This window comes from Tyto alba, unplaced genomic scaffold (assembly GCF_018691265.1).
Source record: "Tyto alba isolate M040663 unplaced genomic scaffold, T.alba_DEE_v4.0 Super-Scaffold_4, whole genome shotgun sequence".
NCBI classification, from domain to species: domain Eukaryota; kingdom Metazoa; phylum Chordata; class Aves; order Strigiformes; family Tytonidae; genus Tyto; species Tyto alba.
In genome coordinates, this window is record NW_024881315.1 from 212404 (window position 1) to 231414 (window position 19011).

At 51.7% G+C, this 19011-nt stretch overlaps 2 protein-coding genes across 2 annotated transcripts; one reads left to right on the forward strand and one right to left on the reverse strand.

The window, feature by feature from the left end:
- The first annotated feature begins 3688 nt into the window (after positions 1–3688).
- On the forward strand, positions 3689–10344 carry LOC122154438 (LIM homeobox transcription factor 1-alpha-like). The gene is made up of 7 exons (XM_042802804.1): positions 3689–3744; positions 6903–7135; positions 7600–7757; positions 7843–7920; positions 8599–8731; positions 9073–9231; positions 9653–10344. The coding sequence occupies exons 1-7, from the start codon at positions 3689–3691 to the stop codon at positions 9805–9807; spliced, it is 972 nt and encodes a 323-aa protein (XP_042658738.1). The 3' UTR covers positions 9808–10344.
- A 6937-nt stretch (positions 10345–17281) lies between these two features.
- On the reverse strand, positions 17282–18919 carry LOC122154442 (coiled-coil-helix-coiled-coil-helix domain-containing protein 5-like). Its single transcript, XM_042802820.1, has 4 exons — positions 18879–18919; positions 18668–18808; positions 18393–18544; positions 17282–17742 (listed from the first exon to the last, which is right to left on the reverse strand). Coding segments are annotated over exons 1-4 (324 nt in total). The 5' UTR covers positions 18881–18919; the 3' UTR covers positions 17282–17713.
- Positions 18920–19011: the final 92 nt, after the last annotated feature.

Genomic DNA, 19011 nt, shown 5'->3' on the forward strand with positions numbered 1-19011 from the left:
CTGGCTTGGGGCAGGACCCACCTCCTCTACCCTGCACTAGCAAGAGGCTTTGCTCTCTTGTTCCTGTCAGCTTGCAGAATATTCTTGAAAAACCACCAAGTGCAGGAGCCCACAAGGGCTTCTGAATTGGCGAGAACTTTGCATGGGCTACAGAGAAATAAATGCTGCGCTTGCTCACTGCAGCTCTGGGCCTCCCGCAGTCTGCTGTGCCCGGCCCCGCTCCGCTCAGGGTAGGACTCCCACAGTCTGCTGTTGGAAATATTAAAAAAAATTAAAAAATGCATTTAGAGTATACTCTAAAGAGCACAAAACCAAAGGTGCAGCCTAGTTCCAGCCCATTGCAGGTCCGTAGAGATCCAACAGCTCAATCCCACCTTCCTACAGCTCCGAGCCAGCCCTCGCGTGGGATTCGAGCAGTGCTGGACCATTTTTCCCTCTGCTTTTGCAGAGGCCGGGGCGATTTGCAGGACCTGACTTCCCCGCCCCGGCACTGCCCCAGGGACAGAGAGCATTTCCAGTTTAGGAGAGCTCTTGCAGGGCTGCGAGCGGGGCGGCAGCTGGGATGTTAAACGGGGTGTTAGCAGCTCGAAGCGACGGGCGGGAGGGAACCGCTCAAGGTACACACACTGTTCGGGCTGCGTTTTGGAAGGAGTCTGCTCCTCTTCCTCCTCCGAAGCAGCCGTTAAGCCATGATACCTGGCAAGTGTGGTCCTGCCACCCTCTTCCCCCCCCACCACAGAAGCCCCCAGCCCCGGGGGCCGGCGGGGTTTGGGAAGGCTTGCACGCTGCGAGCTGCCCCTCCAAGGAAAGAAAGCACCTGCAGGCACAGAAATAGGTAAAACTCATTTTTGGGACGGTTTGCACGCTGCGAGCTGCCCCTCCAAGGAAAGAAAGCACCTGCAGGCACAGAAATAGGTAAAACTCATTTTTGGGACCCGTTTTCCCCACCACTGAGCTCTGTCTGCAGGGAACGGCTGCAGGGTGCGGAGGGGGACAGGTTGGGGAGGGGTACGTGCTTGCAAAAGCACGCAGCCCCCCCTTTTCCCACTGTCTTTTAGCCAGCAGCACCGGCCCTCCCACCTCTCCTTCACCTGACAGAGACACTCGCCGCGACACAATCCCTCCCTGGCATTACTCAGGGAAAAAGGGGGGGGGGGAAAAAACCCACCCAACCCACATTTTTTGTTAGCGTTCAGCAGTGATATGACAGGCGCCCTATGAATTCTGGGAGATTTTAATAAAGAAGACAGGCCTGTGAAATTTAATAAAAGAGTTCATCAGATTATATGGTGATGGCTCAGTGCCACCGTGCTGGCAGTAATATCCTCGCAGTGGGGGGTTTAACCCCTTGAGGGACAGAGCAGCAGCACAGTATTAAATCTTTCAGTAGCATTTCACTCGTGTCACTTTAATATTTATGAATCTCTCTGGCTTTGGGAACCTCTTTGGTGTTGTTTTGCTTTTCTGTTTTGCTTGTGGTTTAGGTTTTCGGCAGCGGTAGTGGTTGGGGTTTTGTTTTTTTTTTTTTTCTTTTTCAGCCTCCGTTTTCATCGCTGACATGCACAGAATGAAGCCCAGGGAGCAGAGCGTGTAACACCTCTTACCTTCTGGGTGGATGCCAGGGGCATTTACAGGGTCCAGTCAAGCAGGACCACACTTGGGAGATGCAGTTCTTTCGGCTACTTTTTCTAATCAAGTGCAATTACATTAAACGCTGCTCGCGGTGCTAGATGCCAAACTCTGGGGAGATCTCTTTGCTGCACGCTCCGTCCCAAAATCCTTCCATTCTCCCCGACCGTGGTGCTGCCCTCTTGTATTTCCAGGGATGGGTAGAGCAGGTCGGGTCACTCCCTCTGTGCGACTGCGAAGATGCAACAGCAGTCGTGCCACGGTGGCTCTTGGACTCCCACCCCATCCTTCTGCCTTTTAGTGAAACATTTAAGCGAGATGACTAACACCTGTTGTTTTAAATTTGTTTTCCCGCTCCTCAGGGGTGAGCTTTGCACGCAGCAGGCAGTTTGGTTTTGGTAAGCTTTGACTTCTGAAGACTTCTTTTCTGGTGTACACGCTCACATTAGAGGAGGTCCGAGTCTGTTTGAGTCTTGGCCGTTTCTGGCAAGAGGCACAATCACATAATTACAATTGCAAAGTGCCTTTCTGGGGGTAAAGCTGTTCATGTAACCCACAAAGAGCTTTGGAAGGAACGGAGAGCAAAGGTAGATGTTGCCCTCAAATTACTTCTCTCTTTGACCCAAACGTTGCTGGAAGAAGTCAGAAATTAAGCAGAAGGAAATTTTTTCCCCTTAATCCCCTGGTGCCACTCTGTATCGCTGAATTGGGGGAAATGGCTGTTGCGGTAGGGAATGAAAGAGCATATTGTGCTGCTGCCGCCTCCTCATTTCCCTTGTGTGTCCCCTTCCCCATCACGCCCCTAGCCCCCAGCCCGAAATCTGGAAAGAGGCTTTGCAAGTTCCACTTCAATATTTCAGACGGCTACAATGGATTTTGCAGCTCAATGTTAAGTAAACAGACCTTGCTTAAGCCAGGACTGCTTCATTTTGACTAAACCCTAACTAAATAAGCTAGTTTCATGAAGCGCGGGCCTCCCAGCTTATTCCTTGCTTCATTAACACCTTTTAATCCCGTCGAGACAATCATATGGCCCCCGAATTACCCTTCCCAGGCCTGGGTCAGCATCTTCTCCGTGCCATGGCAGGTCAGAGAGGTTCTCAAATAACTTGCTGCTCAGCTCATCCCCATCTGCAGAGCTGGGAGCTGAGCTGCCTCTTCTCCTCCAGAGCCATCGGCAGAGCGAGCGGTGCCAGGGGTGATCTGCAAGGGTTAACGGAGAGTTAGGCTCTGGGGTGTTTGGCCGGGACTAAAGCGTGATAAATGAAGTCCATGAAATGTCTGAAAAGATGTAGGGAGACCGCCGAGCTCCGCAGCCGCGTGCAGAAGCCGGCCGGCCGGATGCACGTGGTCGCTTTGCTGCGATTCCTCTTCCCGCTGCTCCACGCTTTGAAACTTTATTGAACTTCTCCCGGGGGGCGGAGGAGGGATTAATTACATGCTGGGCGCTCCCCAACTCTTTTGTTATTAAAGTAAATTGTTAATGGTAAAAAAGAGACAGTGGAGCTGTAGGTAGGGTGAGGGTATCACATAATGGAATTGGTTTTCAAAGAGTATGGAACTCCTTGTTCCAAATCTTGGTTGGGACCGAGATTTCAGCACGCCTCAAGAACTTGCCGTAGCGGCCAGGCAAAAAGAGAAATAGCATTGGGACTTTCGGGGCGTTGCTGCCTGTGTCCTGCAGGTCTTTTCCAGCAGATGTGCCAGCCATGTGGCCCCGGAGCCGGCCCCAAACACCTCCTGGCAGGAGGAGTGTGGGCACGCAGCGGGTCTGGCCTCCAGCCCAGCATCAAAGCTCTCCAAAGAGGCCGCGTTATCTTCCTCCTTGCGTGGGTGACACGCGCTGTCTCCGAGTTGGCAAACGGTACCGAGGTGCTTGCCCGCTGTCAGGCGGCTGCCAGGCTGTTTGTCCGCCCGCAGCGCCGGTCCTCCCGCCTCGAGGGACCATCAGGGTGAAGAACCGGCTGCCAAAACCCGGCCCCGTAGCCCCAAACCTCTCTCGTGAGGCGACTCGTGAGTAACCATCCCGCTTGCCCCAGAGCCTCTGCAATTCCCAGCGATGCTCCCGCTCATAAGCCCATCTGCCCTCCTGCTGCCGACACTTCTCCCATCAAGGTGAGCCCTCCCCGGCAGGAAAATCAAATTCTATCATTTGCAAAGGTAATTAACTTGAGGCAAGCTGGTAAGAAGGACGTGGGACATGCACCTGCCTCTGCTTGCTGGATGGTTTCTGGATATTCCCAGGAATAAAAGTTGATAGCCTTCGCGCATCTCCCCTAAGGAAATCTTGATCAGAAATCAAACTCAGTTGGAATTTTGAGGAAACAAGGGTGTTAAGGAAGGACATGGGGAGACTTGGTCAAAATACAGGTGGAGGCACGGGGACTGTGAGGCTCAGGCAGCATCGGGGCCTTTCCAAAAGATGTGGGAAACAGTTATCGCGAGTTACAGGCGCTCGGAAGCGGTCCTGCCGCCGCCGAGGCTCTTCTCTTCTCCGGGAGCACGCAGAGATCTCGCTCGCGTCGCGCTTGCTCCCAAATGCACTTTTCATGACGAACCTGGGAACCTGCTTCTTTTTCGGACTGTCCCTCCGCATCGTTTCTGCGGGCAGCCGCTTCCAGACGTCGTGTAGCCACGGCCGCAGCGCAGCCTCCCGAGCCTCCTCGCAACCCACTGCCAGCAACGGAGATGTGTTTTGTTCCTATGGCAACCCAAACAATATTACCTTGACTTAAACGGATTCAGGCAATATTAAAACCAGCCTCTTTAGGAATTCCTGGTGTTGGAGGGGCTGAGAATTTTAATTTTGTGTAATGCGAGCTGACACCGTGTTTATGAGCTGCTTGCTGAATGTTTTCTTCAATTAGTACAAAGCAGAGCGGATTTGTTTTCAGGGCTTAGCTGGGAGATGGGAGGGTGCGGGCCTTGCGATGCCAAAAGCGTGATTGAGTTACGCTGCAGTAACGGCGCTTCCCTCACCTGAGAGCTGCAAAAAAAAAGCCCTTTTCATGGAAATCTGGCACACGACAGCATCTTTAAATAAGGCTTGCTAACTGCCTCGTCCCAACAGCAGCGGGAGGAACCGGCTTGGTGCCTTGCGGGTCAATAGGGCTCCTTTCCCACCTCGGACATCTCTTTCCACATTTCCTTGTTCTGCTCTGTCCCTCTCGCCATCAGCCCGCCCGCACTTCGAGGCACATCACGCTCAAAGCTTCCCTCTACCTGCCTTGGCTAAGCAAAAAAAAAAAAAAAAAAAAAAAAAAAAATCATCTAGGCATTTTCCACAAGCAGCCAGTGATATCACAGAGGCTAGAAATATAAAAGGACCCAGGGAATGTCCAGTATCTATACGGATAAAAATAATTAAGAAACCACAAGTGTGAAGCAAGACGGGGAGTTTTCCATCAGGGTTTTCCTAAACTACCCAGTTCCTTACTTGGAGTCAGGTAGGGATATTGAAGTAAAGCTTTGTTTGTCAGGTCTATGTTCTTAACGTGTCTGTCCCTGGATTTGGGGCTTTGGGGCAGAACCAGCTTGGCCTGGGTGTGTTGCAGGAGGAAATCTGTCTCTAAAAGATACGGTAAAACCAGATGGGAGCTTGGGGCTAGCTCAAAGTCTAACTGATCTCAAAGTCAAATGATATTTGTGTCACTAGATTGAGCTACATGACAGCATATAGCGAAGCCAGGCGGATCTGTCTTTGGGGACAGTAATTCTCCCAGCTGAGATGCAAAGGAAAGTCAGTACTCCCTCTTAAACCACTTGTTTGAAGGATAAGGGACAGAAACCTGGAAAGAGGAATAGTCTGATTACCCGCAACTGGCATATCTAATTATAAGCTGTTCCCCAGAAGATAAAGAGATAGCAAAGTCCAGTTGCTGGGCATGGAATAAAGTAAGATTCAGAGTGGAAATAAGGAATGAGGAGGTAGCCAGCCTCTGGAGCCTCTTCCCAAGGGATGTGGACAGACCCTGGCTGCCCTTCGCCGCACGCCCACCACCAGTGAACCCCCCCAGAGCTGGGACTCCCTGGGCGAGTCTCTGGGTTGCAGTGAACACAGGGTCGGACTAGATCACCCTGATCTTCCATCTGGGCTTAAAATCCAAGAACATTAGTAACTTAATGCTTAGTAGCCTGTCATATGGTCTTGACTGATCCCAGATAGCCATGATCATGGACTGGCTCTACTGTTGGGTCTTTTTTTTCTTTTTACTATTTAATTTCTGCTGTAACAGAAGGATGTTGGCGTTAGGAAAGGGACAGATTTGGACTCGGCCCAGATTTGGACTGGGATTGCGCCTGGAACACGCTCCTAGTTTGCTCCTTCGTTAAGACAGTGAGAGGTTGTGGTTAAAAGGCTGCTCTTCACTCCCAGCTTTTTCAGCTCAAATTCAACTATTATTTTTTCAAGTGTGAATTACAGAAAGACAAAGAGGAAGAGGGGAGAGAGAGAGACGGGGAGGGAGAGGGGAACATGCATGCAAACACACTCACACAAAGGAGAGAGAAATCCCACACCATTCCAGTTGGAATGTCCCAGACACTTCAGCCGAAAGCCACCGCACAGCACAAATCCATGGTGGTATTTGGAAGGGATGAGCCCACCCCTGTAAGCCTCTTCATCCTGCTCCACAGAGTTTGCCAGGAGGATTAACCCAGTCTTGTTCTCAATCCCAGTTTATGAGTTCCCTGCTGGTGGGGAAGATCCTGTGTGTTTAAACAACAGCCTAATTAATCCCTATTTTATTACTTTCTCTTGTCAAGTGGCTAAATAGAAGCTGTCAGCCGGCAGCCACCACCGCTCACATTTGTTTAGATCCCAAATTACTTCATCAGAACCATCTGCTCTGTACGCGGGGCGCTCAGCAGTTGTTTATTTCTCTCTCTGGACACGGCGTGGGGCACAAACAGCCTCCCCCATGGGAATCCTGGTGTAAGGCTCCTCCGGGCCCTGGGGACGGTCCTGGAGTAAAAGTCCTCTCACTAGTGAACAGCCCCAGAGAGGAAGAGGAGGCACGGATCTCCGTCCTGATGGGCCAGGCAAGTTGGTGTTCCCCCCTGGTACCACGGAGGGTCAGAAAAGCCCCAAAATACAACCGGGATGTACACTTCTTGCCGGGATGTGCCGGCACAGCTCCAAACATCCACCCCCTTCCTTCTTCCCTTGGCTTCCTGAGCCCCAACCCGGGGCTGATCTTCCCCGTCCGAGCGTCTGAGCCCCAGCCCCGTGTCTAACCCCGCCCGAGGGTCTAACCACCGGCACCTCTTTGCAGGCTGTTCCAGACCAAGTGCAGCAGTTGCCTGAAGGCGATCGCCCCGTCCGAGCTCATCATGAGGGTGCTGGAGAACGTCTACCACGTCCACTGCTTCTACTGCTGCGAGTGCGAGCGGCGCCTGCAGCGGGGGGACGAGTTTGTGCTCAAAGAGGGGCAGCTGCTGTGCCGCAGCGACTACGAGAAGGAGAAGGAGATGCTGAGCGCCATCAGCCCTGCGCCCACCGAGTCCGGTGAGGGGCCGGGGCTGGAGCCGCGCGGAGGGTGGGGAGCCAGGGTGAACCTTGTGGAGGGCACGTGCCCTAATTAGCGATGGGGAAGAGGGCGGGTGCTGCTTCATCCCTAATTAACGATGGGGCGGGCTGCAGAGGGAGGAGAGGTAGGGAGGTGGAGGTTTTGGCATCTTTTCCCCCCGGCGATAGGCAGCCGAGGGGGTACCAGGCTGCTGAGATCTACTCGGCCGATCTGGAGAGGTTGGGATGGGTCGAGGCATCACCGACGGCGCGAGGCGGGGCCAGGCTGGCCCTCTGAATTGGCAGCGCTCCCCTGAGCTCTCCCGGCTTCGCGCTGCTCCCCTGCTCCAAACGGCGCCTCGGAAGGCGCCGAGCTCCGAGGAGTCCCGCTGAACCCTCGCCCTGGGAGGTGGCCCAGCGAGGCTGCGCTCCGCTGAATCACCGCTACCCGTCTCCCGTTGCAGTGAAAAGCGAGGATGAAGACGGCAGCCACCCGCACGGCAAAGGCAGCGAGGAGAGCAAAGACCACAAGCGCTCCAAGCGCCCGCGCACCATCCTGACCACCCAGCAGCGGCGGGCATTCAAGGCCTCCTTCGAGGTTTCCTCAAAACCTTGCAGAAAGGTATAAGGGAGGCCACCACGCCTTGGCTCGGATCCTCTTAAGCGCAACTGAAATTCTGATTCAGCTCTCCGGGTTTTGTGGACAGGTGAGAGAGACCCTGGCAGCTGAGACGGGCTTGACTGTGCGGGTGGTACAGGTCTGGTTCCAGAACCAAAGAGCCAAGGTGAGTGTTGGTTCCCGCGCCGCAGCTGGGTTCTGCGTACCCGTGGGACATCACACACGCTCGTTCAGCTAAAAGGAAACGTAGAATAGTTTAGGAAAATTAAAAACGGTTAGAAGAACAGCTCTGCAGGACCAAACCACAAGCCCACCTAGTCCTACAGGCTGCTATCTAGCAGTAGCAAAAGCTTAAAGAGAAATCCAACAATTGATTCCTCATAGACGTTCGCAGGGCTTAACAGTTTTCACCTTGGGTTTGTTGTTTTTTTTTTTTTATTACTCTCTTTCTCCTTGCTTTTTCCCCCTCACTTTAGAAAGACTGGAATGATTTCCCGCTTCTCTCTTCTAGAAGTTGAAACGTTTCTAATTTTGCAGAATTTCAAGGGTGCAAAGAGAAAATGCGTGGCTTTGGAAAAAACCTCACTTTGTGGTAAAACAAACCCTTTGGATTTTAAACTGCAAGTGGCACCTCCCGCAGAGATAACACAGCCTTTTCTGCCAGCCCTATTTCCCCCGCAGGGCTGACTGCAGAGGAGTCACCCAGAGGAGTCTGAGCAGGGTTGTAGCAGGGCAGTGCCCGGTCTCTGAGAAAGGCAGGCGGCCGTGGCCGCTGCTGTGTTAAACACAAATTCCCCTCCTCTCAGTCAGAACCTCAAACCCCGGGGTCTCCGTCTCCTTGCAGATGAAGAAGATCGCCCGCAGGCAACAGCAGCAGCAGCAGCAACAACAGGAGCAAGACCAGCTGGGCAACCCCCGCTTAGGGGCTGGGCGAGGGACCGGTCGCAGCAGCCGGCAGAGCAACGACGACAGCGAAGGTGAGGAGCCGCGGCGGGCGGTGGCAGCGCGGGCGATCGGCTCGGGTGCGTTTGAGGGAGAACGCGGGCGGGAGGGCATTAGCAGAAAGCACGCGGGTCGCAGCCGGATTGGTAGGTACACACTGGGGTAACTCGGCAATAGCAAGGCTCCTGGGTTCCTCGTGGCGCAGCGCGCGCCTCCTCTTTTTGAGAGAGGCTGGGGTTTTTCTGCTGCACGTACGCACCAGTCCCGGGTGGTGCTGGACCACCAGACACCGCTGCAGCAGTGGCAGATAACGTTATTTCCCCGCTGCGTGCCGCGCGCCCTTTGCTCCAACCCATCCCACCGGTTGTGTCTTTAGACGGCGCGAGCGTTCACGGCCTGGATGGGCTCATGGTCCCCTACCCCCGGATCCCCCAGCAGCAGCTGCTGCCCCTGGACCAGAACGGCTACAGCACAGATTTGTACAGACAAGGGCTGACGCCGCCCCAACTGCCGGGGGACCACCTGCACCCCTACGGTAGGAGAGCGGCGGGGAGATTGTCCTGTCTCTGCACCGAAGCTGCGCGTGGCAGCCCGAGTCACGATACAGCCAACTCTGCTGTGACGAAGCCAGCAGCAGTGAGCGCTCCACGGGGCTTGGACTTTGGGCCGAGCCTTTCTCAGCAGCTTGGGGAGGCCAGAGCCCCAGACTGAGCTCTGCTAGGGGCCAGGGAGCGAGGCTGGGGTTTTTCCGCCATCCGACGTCAAGTATTTGGGTGAGGGAGGAAAGAGTTACACCGAAAGCTGGTCCTGTGTGTGGGGCTCACCTCATACCAGCCCTGCTGACCGCTGCTCCAGGTGAAACGTGGCCCTGCCGTCACCCTTTTTCCGCGCTGCAGCTCCCCGTGAGACACAACCATGCCACATTCCCACTCCTTTCCTTTTCCTTCCTCTTCTAGACTCAGAAGGAGTTTTTCACGATATGGACAGTGAGAGCATCAGCCACCTGGGAGACTGCCTGCTCTCAACGGCCGAAGCCAACCTCCTCCAAGCCCGCGTGGGCAACCCCATTGACCGACTCTACTCCATGCAGAGCTCCTACTTCACATCCTGACCATAGAAAAGCTCCCAGCTCTTCACGAGTATCTCGGATGGATGCTGCTTCAAATTCAGAACAAGGGTGAGGGGGAAGAAACAAGACTGAGACCTTCAGAGACATTCCTCGAGCACTGCACGACGGAGGAGGCATTTAGGTCCACCACACGTATAAGCACTAATTCACGGAGACCTTTCACAGCCTGAAGGACTTTGGATCGCCTCTCTCCTTTTTTCTAGCCACGAGTAGATCGACGGTATGATGTTGTTTAGCTGTAACTTTAGCAGTTTGTCCAGTGTTTAAGCTTTTTGAGCATTATGTCCTGCAAACAAAGACTGGCCGAGCTAACCAGGGCTGCCCCTGGAAGTGGGAGGTGCCCTTCCCGCAAGAACTCAGTTTATTTAAGTTTTGGTTGCAGCTCAGCTGCTCACTGTGCTGGTGCTGTTTTGCCTCATTTCCCAATCCGGATGCAGACTTTATGGGACAAGGTTAACTTTCAAAAGTGAAATCCAAGGTCCGGAGGCATCTCCAAAGGATGCCCCTGCTGCTTCAGAGATTTTCTACGTGGTGTCGATCAGCTGGCCAAGGACAGTTTTTTAACGTTTGACGTTTCAGGAATGCACAGTAGTTTGGCCCCTGATTGAAACGGCAATGCTCGGGTATCTGCTTCAAGAAACAACAGACTATTTATCCTCTGTCATGTTCAAGGATGCCAAGAGAAGTGTAACACACCCACAGCGAGTTCTCTATCGCCTTCACGTCTGTCTGTCTCTAAAAGAGCAGTTTTACTCCCTTTATGGACGAAGACTTATTCTCACAAACTGAGAGACACGGTGCCAGCCACACTAATTTCTGTTGGTTTCTTTTTTAAAAGAGCCAAGCGAAACAATTTTACTCCAAAAATATTCCTGCTAGAAAGCCCCTCCTCTGCAGGTCTGCCCACAGAGGGATTTCCCACCCTGCCTGTGCTCCCAGTTTGCTCAGGGCGCCCGAGCACCTCGCTTCCCTCCAACAAGTGAGGAGAGGAAGAAACTGGATGGCGTTATCCCGCAACGTGTCCCTGCCAAGTCACTTAACTTCAAGAGGCCACGTTTGGGTTTTGCTTCGAGGGCAACCCGGGGCTGGTGTCAGGCCAAGGGAAAAGCACGTCTCTACTGTGAGTAGAAAGGAATAATCCATTTTCTCCATCCACCATCACACCACGAGGCAGGCAAGTCACGAGAAGCAGGTGGGCACCAATGCGTGTACCCACAAAAAACGCAAGAAAGAGAGAGCAGAGAAGGAAAATCTGAATTATTACCAAAGGGAAATTCTTTATTCTGCTGCCGAGGACCCCAAGTCTGGGATTTCATTCTTTATATACATGAAGGAGAGCTGGTATTCCTGGAAAGGTCAGCTTTTCCCACGGGCCTGCTTACAGCATGCCAGCTGAAGGAATACGGTCCTCAGCACTAACCTTCCCTCGTCTATTTGAACTGAACAACTGGTGGACAACTCCAAAAGGAAATAATGACTTACTTTTAAATCTTGGATCTCCAGAGTTGTGAGTCAAGGGGTGCAACCCGAGAACCTGGCTGACTGATGTTTCTGTATGTGGTGTTTTACTTCTAAGCCTGCGCAGGCTTGTCAGTCTGATTTTAAAGGTGTGTAGTCTTTAAATGAGGGAAAAAAAAAAAAAAAAAAGAAAAAACAAACAAATAAAGAAATGGCTAATTTTTGTCTGCAGTTACGGAGGAAGATTCCCAGGAGGAACTAAAAAAGTTCGGGATTTGGGGAGGAAAGGAGATGCAGTCCTGATGCATTTTGCATTTTATCAGGACTTTTTCACCTTCTCGACTACTTATAGAGAACTGACATAAAGAACGATGTGTAACAGAGCCACAGCCCTTATAAAGATCACTCCACCGTTGCTCCACTTTTAATAAAGCTGTATGAACGCGACACGTGCTGATGTGCAGTCACTTCCCGTTGCGTTTACAGTGCCAGGTTCAGTAGCTGGACTTGCCGGCGCTCTCAATATCAGTGTCTCTCCCCAGAAGGCAGCCGTGTACATAGTTTACAGACACTTTGACATTTCTTTTTATGAGGAAAGGGGGAGCCTTTCGCAGAAATAGCTATTTATGACACCTATTTGCCCAGATAGACAAGATCTAGACCAAGCTGCTGCAGCTGGGTGACTTCCACCTTTGTTGTGTGGTCATCCACCCCTAGGAAATGAAACGGGAAAACTCCTAAAGCTGTGTGTTACTTTTAGAGGCTCTTGCACTAGAGACGGTCTCAGTTTAGATTAAGAGAATGTTACAGTGAATTATGTGCAAATTGATGTTTCTCCCAAATACCAGAGCCAGCTTCACCCACTGAAACCCCACCCTCTCTTCCCTGTGATCTAGTGCTGTGATGTGCGATGTTTTTTTGCATGTACATTTGAAAATAAAAAAAAAAAAAAAAAAAAAGCAAACTGTAAGTGGAAATCTGAAGCTTGCCTCAGCCACGGTCAGACAAACTGCACGCACGAGCAGTCGGCCGGCTCCCTGCAGACCCACAAAGGTTGGCCTGAGCTTCTCAGGAGGACGGCCCATCGTTACCTTTCCCAGGAACCAGGCGTCCTGGAGCAAAGGGGCAACTAGTGCTGGTGGCTGTTCGTACCTTAACGGAGTCAGCAAACCCAATAGCAGGAGGCACAGCTAGTTGCAAGCGGAACGCAAATAAATAAATACGGTGAAGAGCTATGCTAGACCTCGAGCTACTCATGCGAAGGAGCCTGATGGCAACCGGAGTTCAAGTGCGAGAGCCAGTGATGAAATTCATACCCCATAGCCGAGGAAAGAAACAACTCCTTGTTAGGTTGCAGGTGCTCTCCAGTTTTTGAGTCCTGATTCTGCCTGGAATGAGCAGAAATCAGAAAGGTGGACGCCAGCACGGCAGCTGACAGAGCCCAAAAGCTGTCAGGCTTGCCAAGCAAGTCCCGCTGCTTCTCCTGCCAAAGGCCAGAGCTGCTTCGAGCACGAGGGCCCCGTGCCAGAGCTCAGCGCCTGCCCGTGAACCGCCTCCCAACCACGTCTTGCAGCTGGAAGTCTTCTTGCAGTGACAGGAGACTTGGGGAGACAGCGCCGGGGAGCGCCGGCGAGAGGCAGAAATTGCTTTGTGCACGTACGCAGAGGGGATCTGACCCTTCAGCAACCGGGGGGTGTCAGCGTGCACCCCAAAGCACCTATGGCCATCGTGAATTAAGCCTCACGGCTATCAAAGGAGTTGGGGAATGTGTACTTGAGAGGAAATAGCAGAAAGAGGCTAAGCTCGCTCGGCAGCAGAGTGAAGAATAGAATCACTCACACCTGGGGCAACACCCACAGGTTTGGTTTCCTCTTTTTGCTCCGCATGGTCAAGAGACAGAACAATCGCTCACACGGAGCAGCGAGGTGCAGGTCCTCGGCCGTGACAATCCAACCCATTTGCTGAGAAGGAGGATTTGGGAATGCCCACTGCTCTCTGAAATGCCCAACGTTTCTCTCCTGGCTTTGCAGGCAGGAGGATAAAGGTGAATAAAAGCCAGTCGAGGTGACAGACTGACCACGAGATGAAAAACGCTCCCCTCTGCCCACACAATTTCCCTCGTGCTCGTGAGTGACTCAAAAAATCATCTGGACGACAGCCAAGGAAAGCAAATGTGTGTGTGAATGGAATGTGGCTCCGTACAGCGCTCTGCCCTCGACAGTTGCCCATTTCAGACCCAGGCCTGCCAGCAGCACTAAATCTCTCCCTGTGACTGCAAACACCAAAGGAACACGCTGATTTATGGTTCCTTTAAGTAAGAGAAGCAGAGTGTAAAACGAGAATATTTTCTGGATGAAAAATTAAAGAGATGTTTTTGTTAGTTCCTCATTCTAGGATCATGTGTAATTTACCTTATTGGTTTTAAAGTTCCACTTGAAAGGAAAAGTGACATCAACAGGAGTTAAAGCAACAGGCTGAAAAAAGTCCCGACACACTTAACTTCACATTCTGAGAGATCTAAACCAAGAAGAAATGGAGGAAAAACAAAGCAGAGAATTAACTAACCTAATGATCCTTGGCTTTCTCTTAGTTAGGACTTCAGAACTCCTTGCATGCATTAATTAATTATCCCTCATTACTCCCCCAGCCCAGTAGGTGTTATTTATTTCAGAGGTGAGTAAAAAGACACAGAACATGTCACGACTAGCTTCCAAGGCCACACAGAAAGACAGTGGGCAAGTTAAAACCGAAAAAAACCTGACATCCAGTTTGCTTACCTACCAGCCCAAATGCACGTTTGCCTGGAAACAAGAGTCGAGAATAATTAAAAGGGGAGAAAACACAGGACTGGAAGATAGAAACCAAGCAGAGAATGGCAAAACCCGTGCTGGAAGACAAGAAACAGAAGGACTAGTGACACAAAGAGACTCGTGTGAACGAAGGATCCTTTACAATAATTAACCCCGAAGCGAGAAGGCCCACACAGGTCTGACGCTGCTTTCTTACCAGCTCTCAACCACCTTAGAACTTGCTCCTTTGGGTTCTTCTCCTTGGTACTGCAGGGCTCTAGTGTTTATTTCTGGTCTGGTTTATGTTTGGGAGGATGCAAGAGGACCAACCTATCCAAATCCTGCTCTATTTCTTTTTTTTTTTTTTTTTTTTCCCTGTGTCTCCCACTCTGGGAAATGCAGGCTTATTCACTTATTGATTTCAGCCACTTGGCATTAATTTAGCTGAATCTCTTTGCAGCCTCTGGAGATAAAGCTGAACCTACTGGTTTGATTGACTGCCTGAGGACTTTTTTCCCTGGTTCAGCTTTATGCCAGTAACCACCCTAACAGCTTCCCGCACTTGCTTCCATGAGCCTGTCCTAATCAAACCAAGAGGTCTGAGACGGTATCACAATCCTGTGGTACGAGAAATGAAGAGAATGCTTCCTGGGCTCCTAACTCTTGTTTAATTTGCAGGTTTTCAGAGGTCTCCCTTGCCAGTTTACACCTTGTGAAAGGTACTAGAGGAACCGATGCTCTTTCAGCTTTTATTGCTAAATACTGTGACAGGACCAAACAAACAGCTGGATTTGGAAATACCAGCTTTTCACGGCACTCACAGGGACATTTCCTTACCCTGTGTAGCCAACTTTGCTGCTACCACACATCCAAGCAGGTCAGGTCCACAGCCCTTCCCGTGTTTGCCAATGCCAGGAATAGCTCTAGTTGCCACTCGGATTTTATTCTGGCAATCAGCAAGAGCAGGCAAGAGCAGAAAGCTGCAGAACTCCTGCTCCATGCTCCTCACTTAGAGGTCTCAGGCCTCTCTGCCTAAGGGAGAATTAAACTGATTAATCATGCAGTGCTGCACATGCAGCTACAGATTCCATCAAGGCTAAGAGGAAAGCAAGAGGATACTTCCTGGCTGCTTCTAGCTCACCCAGCAGAAGGAAAGAAAATTGTTGGTATTCCTTCTACTTTTCACAAAGGAATTTGCCAAATCTGCCAGGGCTCCAAGTTGACTGAATCTAGAAACTTTTCCAAGGGAGCTGGTAAACTGAGGAAGGCAACGATTTCAAGTAGTGATCACCATCACAATACTTCCCTCCACGGGAAGGTTCTGTCATCCTCTGCTACACAAAGTTATTTATTTACATTACACATGCAGTGCAAGATGTGCATTCTTTATTCAGAACAAAACTTGCAGCTGCCTCACTAGTATTTTCTCAGAAAGCATTTCTCTCCTCGATTGCACATGGAAACAGGATGGAGCAGCATCTTCCTCTTCCCCCTCTCGTGGTAACAAGTGAACTGATGCCCGTGGGAGTTTGGCTCATCGATGACAAGAGCAAGTGCCTGGCAGCTCGGTGGTTAATGTGTTGGAGCAAGTAATAATAGAGTGGCTCTGGCTCCTGAGAAGGAGGAGGCATAACTGGGCTTAAGAGGGGGCCCAGTGCACCTTAAACATAATGAAAAATGGCTTTTCTGCTGACAGGCTGACATTTCAATACAATGTCAACAACATGTAAAGCACCTTTGCTTCTGTGTAACGGCATCCTTAATAAAGCTATTCACACCACAGACATTTCTGACTAATGGGGTGCTGCTTGGTATAAATAAAACTCAAAAGACTCACTAAAAATAGATTTCTCCTCCTTTTCTGGTAGCACTTGCCCCCTCTCTCAATTAATTTTAAAGCAAAGCTACCATCACCTTTTTCTCCCAGCTTTTCTGCCAGAAGATAAAATGGTTCTTTACATTCCAAATGCATGGCATTTGATAAATGGAAACAAAGTTTTCTGCAAGCGTGCCTGCATGTTTTCAGACCTGACCCCAGCATCTTCTGTCCCCATCACTGCTGAAAGGCAGCCAGCTCTGTGAGACAGACAACAGCAACGCCGACAGCCAGTTTTCCAATTCGGGCTCTGCTAGAAGCTGGAGCAGCTCAACTTAAATCTGCTGTCCCTCTCCCCAAAGGAGTTAAACTCTGCCCAGCTGGAAAATGCCAAGCGATGTTTGCCAGCCACCACAGGCTCAAAGGCGAACGCTTGGACTTACGCCTGGCTGAAACATGAATAAGGATTAATGTGTCCCAGGAAGGGGGTGTGAACCCCTGGGAACCAGGTCAAAGCCAAGTTTCCCAGTCCATGCCTCACCCTCTCGTAGAGGTACAAAAAAACCCCTCACCAACACAGCAAAGCTGGGCTGTACTGTCAGACAAAGACTCTGCTGGCACTGTACACAATAGCTCCTACATGTCATCTGCTCCCTGCACACTTCTGGAAAACTTTGGGTTATGGCTCCCTTCTGGAAGACCAAGATCCTGCTCTGGACAGCAGCAGAGCTGCATTTGTCTAACGAGGTCGGAGAAGCTCATTTCTCCTTCCTCAAACCTGCTCTCGAGTACCCCAAAGGACATTTCGAGGTTTAAACTTTTGCTGGGATTCTCAGTCCCACTTAAACAGACCTACGGGGATTTTCAGACACAGCACACCAGAGCAGACCCAAGGGCCCCAGCTCACAGCACCCCAAGCTCTCCCTCCACAGACACACTCACAGATCTCATAAGCCCAGGTCTTAATCCCACCCCTCGTAAGACCATCTGTTTCTTGTATTTTTTTTTTTCCACTAGTTACAGCTCAGAAACAACCTCTCCTTAGAGCTGGGCTCTTTGTTCCCCCGTACAACAAGAGGTGCCCCCACCCACCCCTGCACTGGAAGATCCCTGTTGTGCTGTCGATGGAGCAGTCCCTGCTCTGAAGTCCGCAGTTTTTCTGCCGTCTCTGTCGGCAGGAAGACTCCCTCTGCTGTTCTAAACCAGCACAAGGCCTGGGGCTACAACCCCGCACGGCACCCCCAAAACTGGGAGCTGCACAAGACGTCTTGAGGGGGTAAAGCTGAGCCTCGTGGTCAAAGAAATGTCCCTGTAGTAGGTCCAGCTCAGAGAACAGCTTCCATCATCAGTGGGAAAAGCCAGAACTGGCTTTGGATCTCAGAAAGTGTGGGGGTTTTTTATTTTGTTTTTGTTTTATTGGGAGGAAGGAAAATATTTGGCTTAATTATCAAAGCAGCTGTCGAAGAACACAGACCACATTAAAAGAGGTAAGGGCTGATTTCAGCTTTTGGTTTACATCTGCAAGTTGCTGCTGATCCTTCAGTGTCGCTTCAACACAGTTCTGTAATTTATTTACTTTATAAAAGTTTTTAGAGGCAACTCAGCAGACAAAAGCCAGCACTATCAGCACACAAGTGTCTCTGTCAGGAATGTTCTGACATCCCGCTCGGAGTCCAGGCGTCTGCTGGGGACAAGCGTAGTGTGACCAGCACCGAGAAAACCACATCGCAGGGCTGCGCTTTGTTTTTCAGAGGAGAAGAAAAAAACAACCCAACCATGCGCTGGAACAATACTCCAGAGTTCAGAGAGACTTTTCATTCAGTCCTCAAGATGAATTTGAATCCCAAGGCTCCCCTATGAAAAAAAGCAGAATAAATAAAAGCATCAGGTAGGCTCTGTGTATGTGCAGCACCCTAGTTATGAGGGACGAGAGGTTAATGTGTCAGGTCATGGGAGTACGTCACATTCATGTGATTTGTTTAGGCTTAGTAACGTGTTATTTATTTTAACGTTGCTCCATAGATGTTCACAAGATCTTTAGTAGAGCGCTGCAAGCTGACAAAACCATTCTGTATATATTACTGGGCAAAACTGATGACTAGGCTGATGAATCGTTTCAGACAAAAATCAAAGCTTCACCTCAGCAGGATGGCTTTTCTCCCATAGCCTTTTGCCACAGGGAACCAGCTTGACCCAGTACTGAGAATTCCCAACCCATGGGCAGAAATACGCACGTCCGTAATGACCGCACACATCGCTGACGACCCACACTAATGAATTAACACACTTTTTAGTCTAGATAAAGCTCCTGGCTGCGCTCTGTGTTTTTCTGAGACAGGAAAGGGAAGGCGGGTGGGTGAAAAATGCCGGTCTAGGCGTGATGTTGGGCTGTGTTACTCCACTCCAGCCGTTCCAGCCAGCAGCTCCCAAGCAAGACGTGGCGAGGGGCTGTCTGCAGGTCCGGGGCGGGGGGAAGCGGCCCCGCTCCGCAGCCCGACACCCACCTCCCGCGGGGAGCTTCACCCGGTCGGCGCAGAGCAGGAAGGCGTCGACGTGGTCGCTGCAGTTGACGACGGAGGTTTGGTTCTCCCTCAGGCACCGCTCGAAAGCGGCAAAGGGTTCGGCGCAGTCCCGGCGGATCTGCCGCACGATCGGGCTGCGAGAATAAAAACACACACACACACCACACACCCCAAGGGCTTTCAGCTGCCGGGGACCGGAGCTACCGGGGACCGGGCCGAGGCCCCAGCCCGGTGGGCCCGGCCCTTCCCGCACTCACTGAGCGGCGGCGCAGCGGGAGATGCGGAGGCGGAGCGGGTGACAGTCGCGCTGCCAGGAGGCCGGGCTGTCGGCCACGCAGCGCCCGTACTGCTCCATCTCACTGCGGCAGTAGCGCGCCGTGATCTCCAGGGCCGCCTGCCTGCGGGAAAACGGCAAAATTAATTTGAGGGGGGGGAGAGAACGGGGACACCGAAGCCCCGCGTACTCACATGCCGCCACCGCCGCCCCGGGCGCCGCGCCGTCTGTGCGCATGCGCGGCCGCTGTGCGCACGCGCCGCGGCGCCCTGGGAGGTCCCTGCGCATGCGCTCATCCCCTCCCGCCGTCCCTCCCCGGAAGCGGAA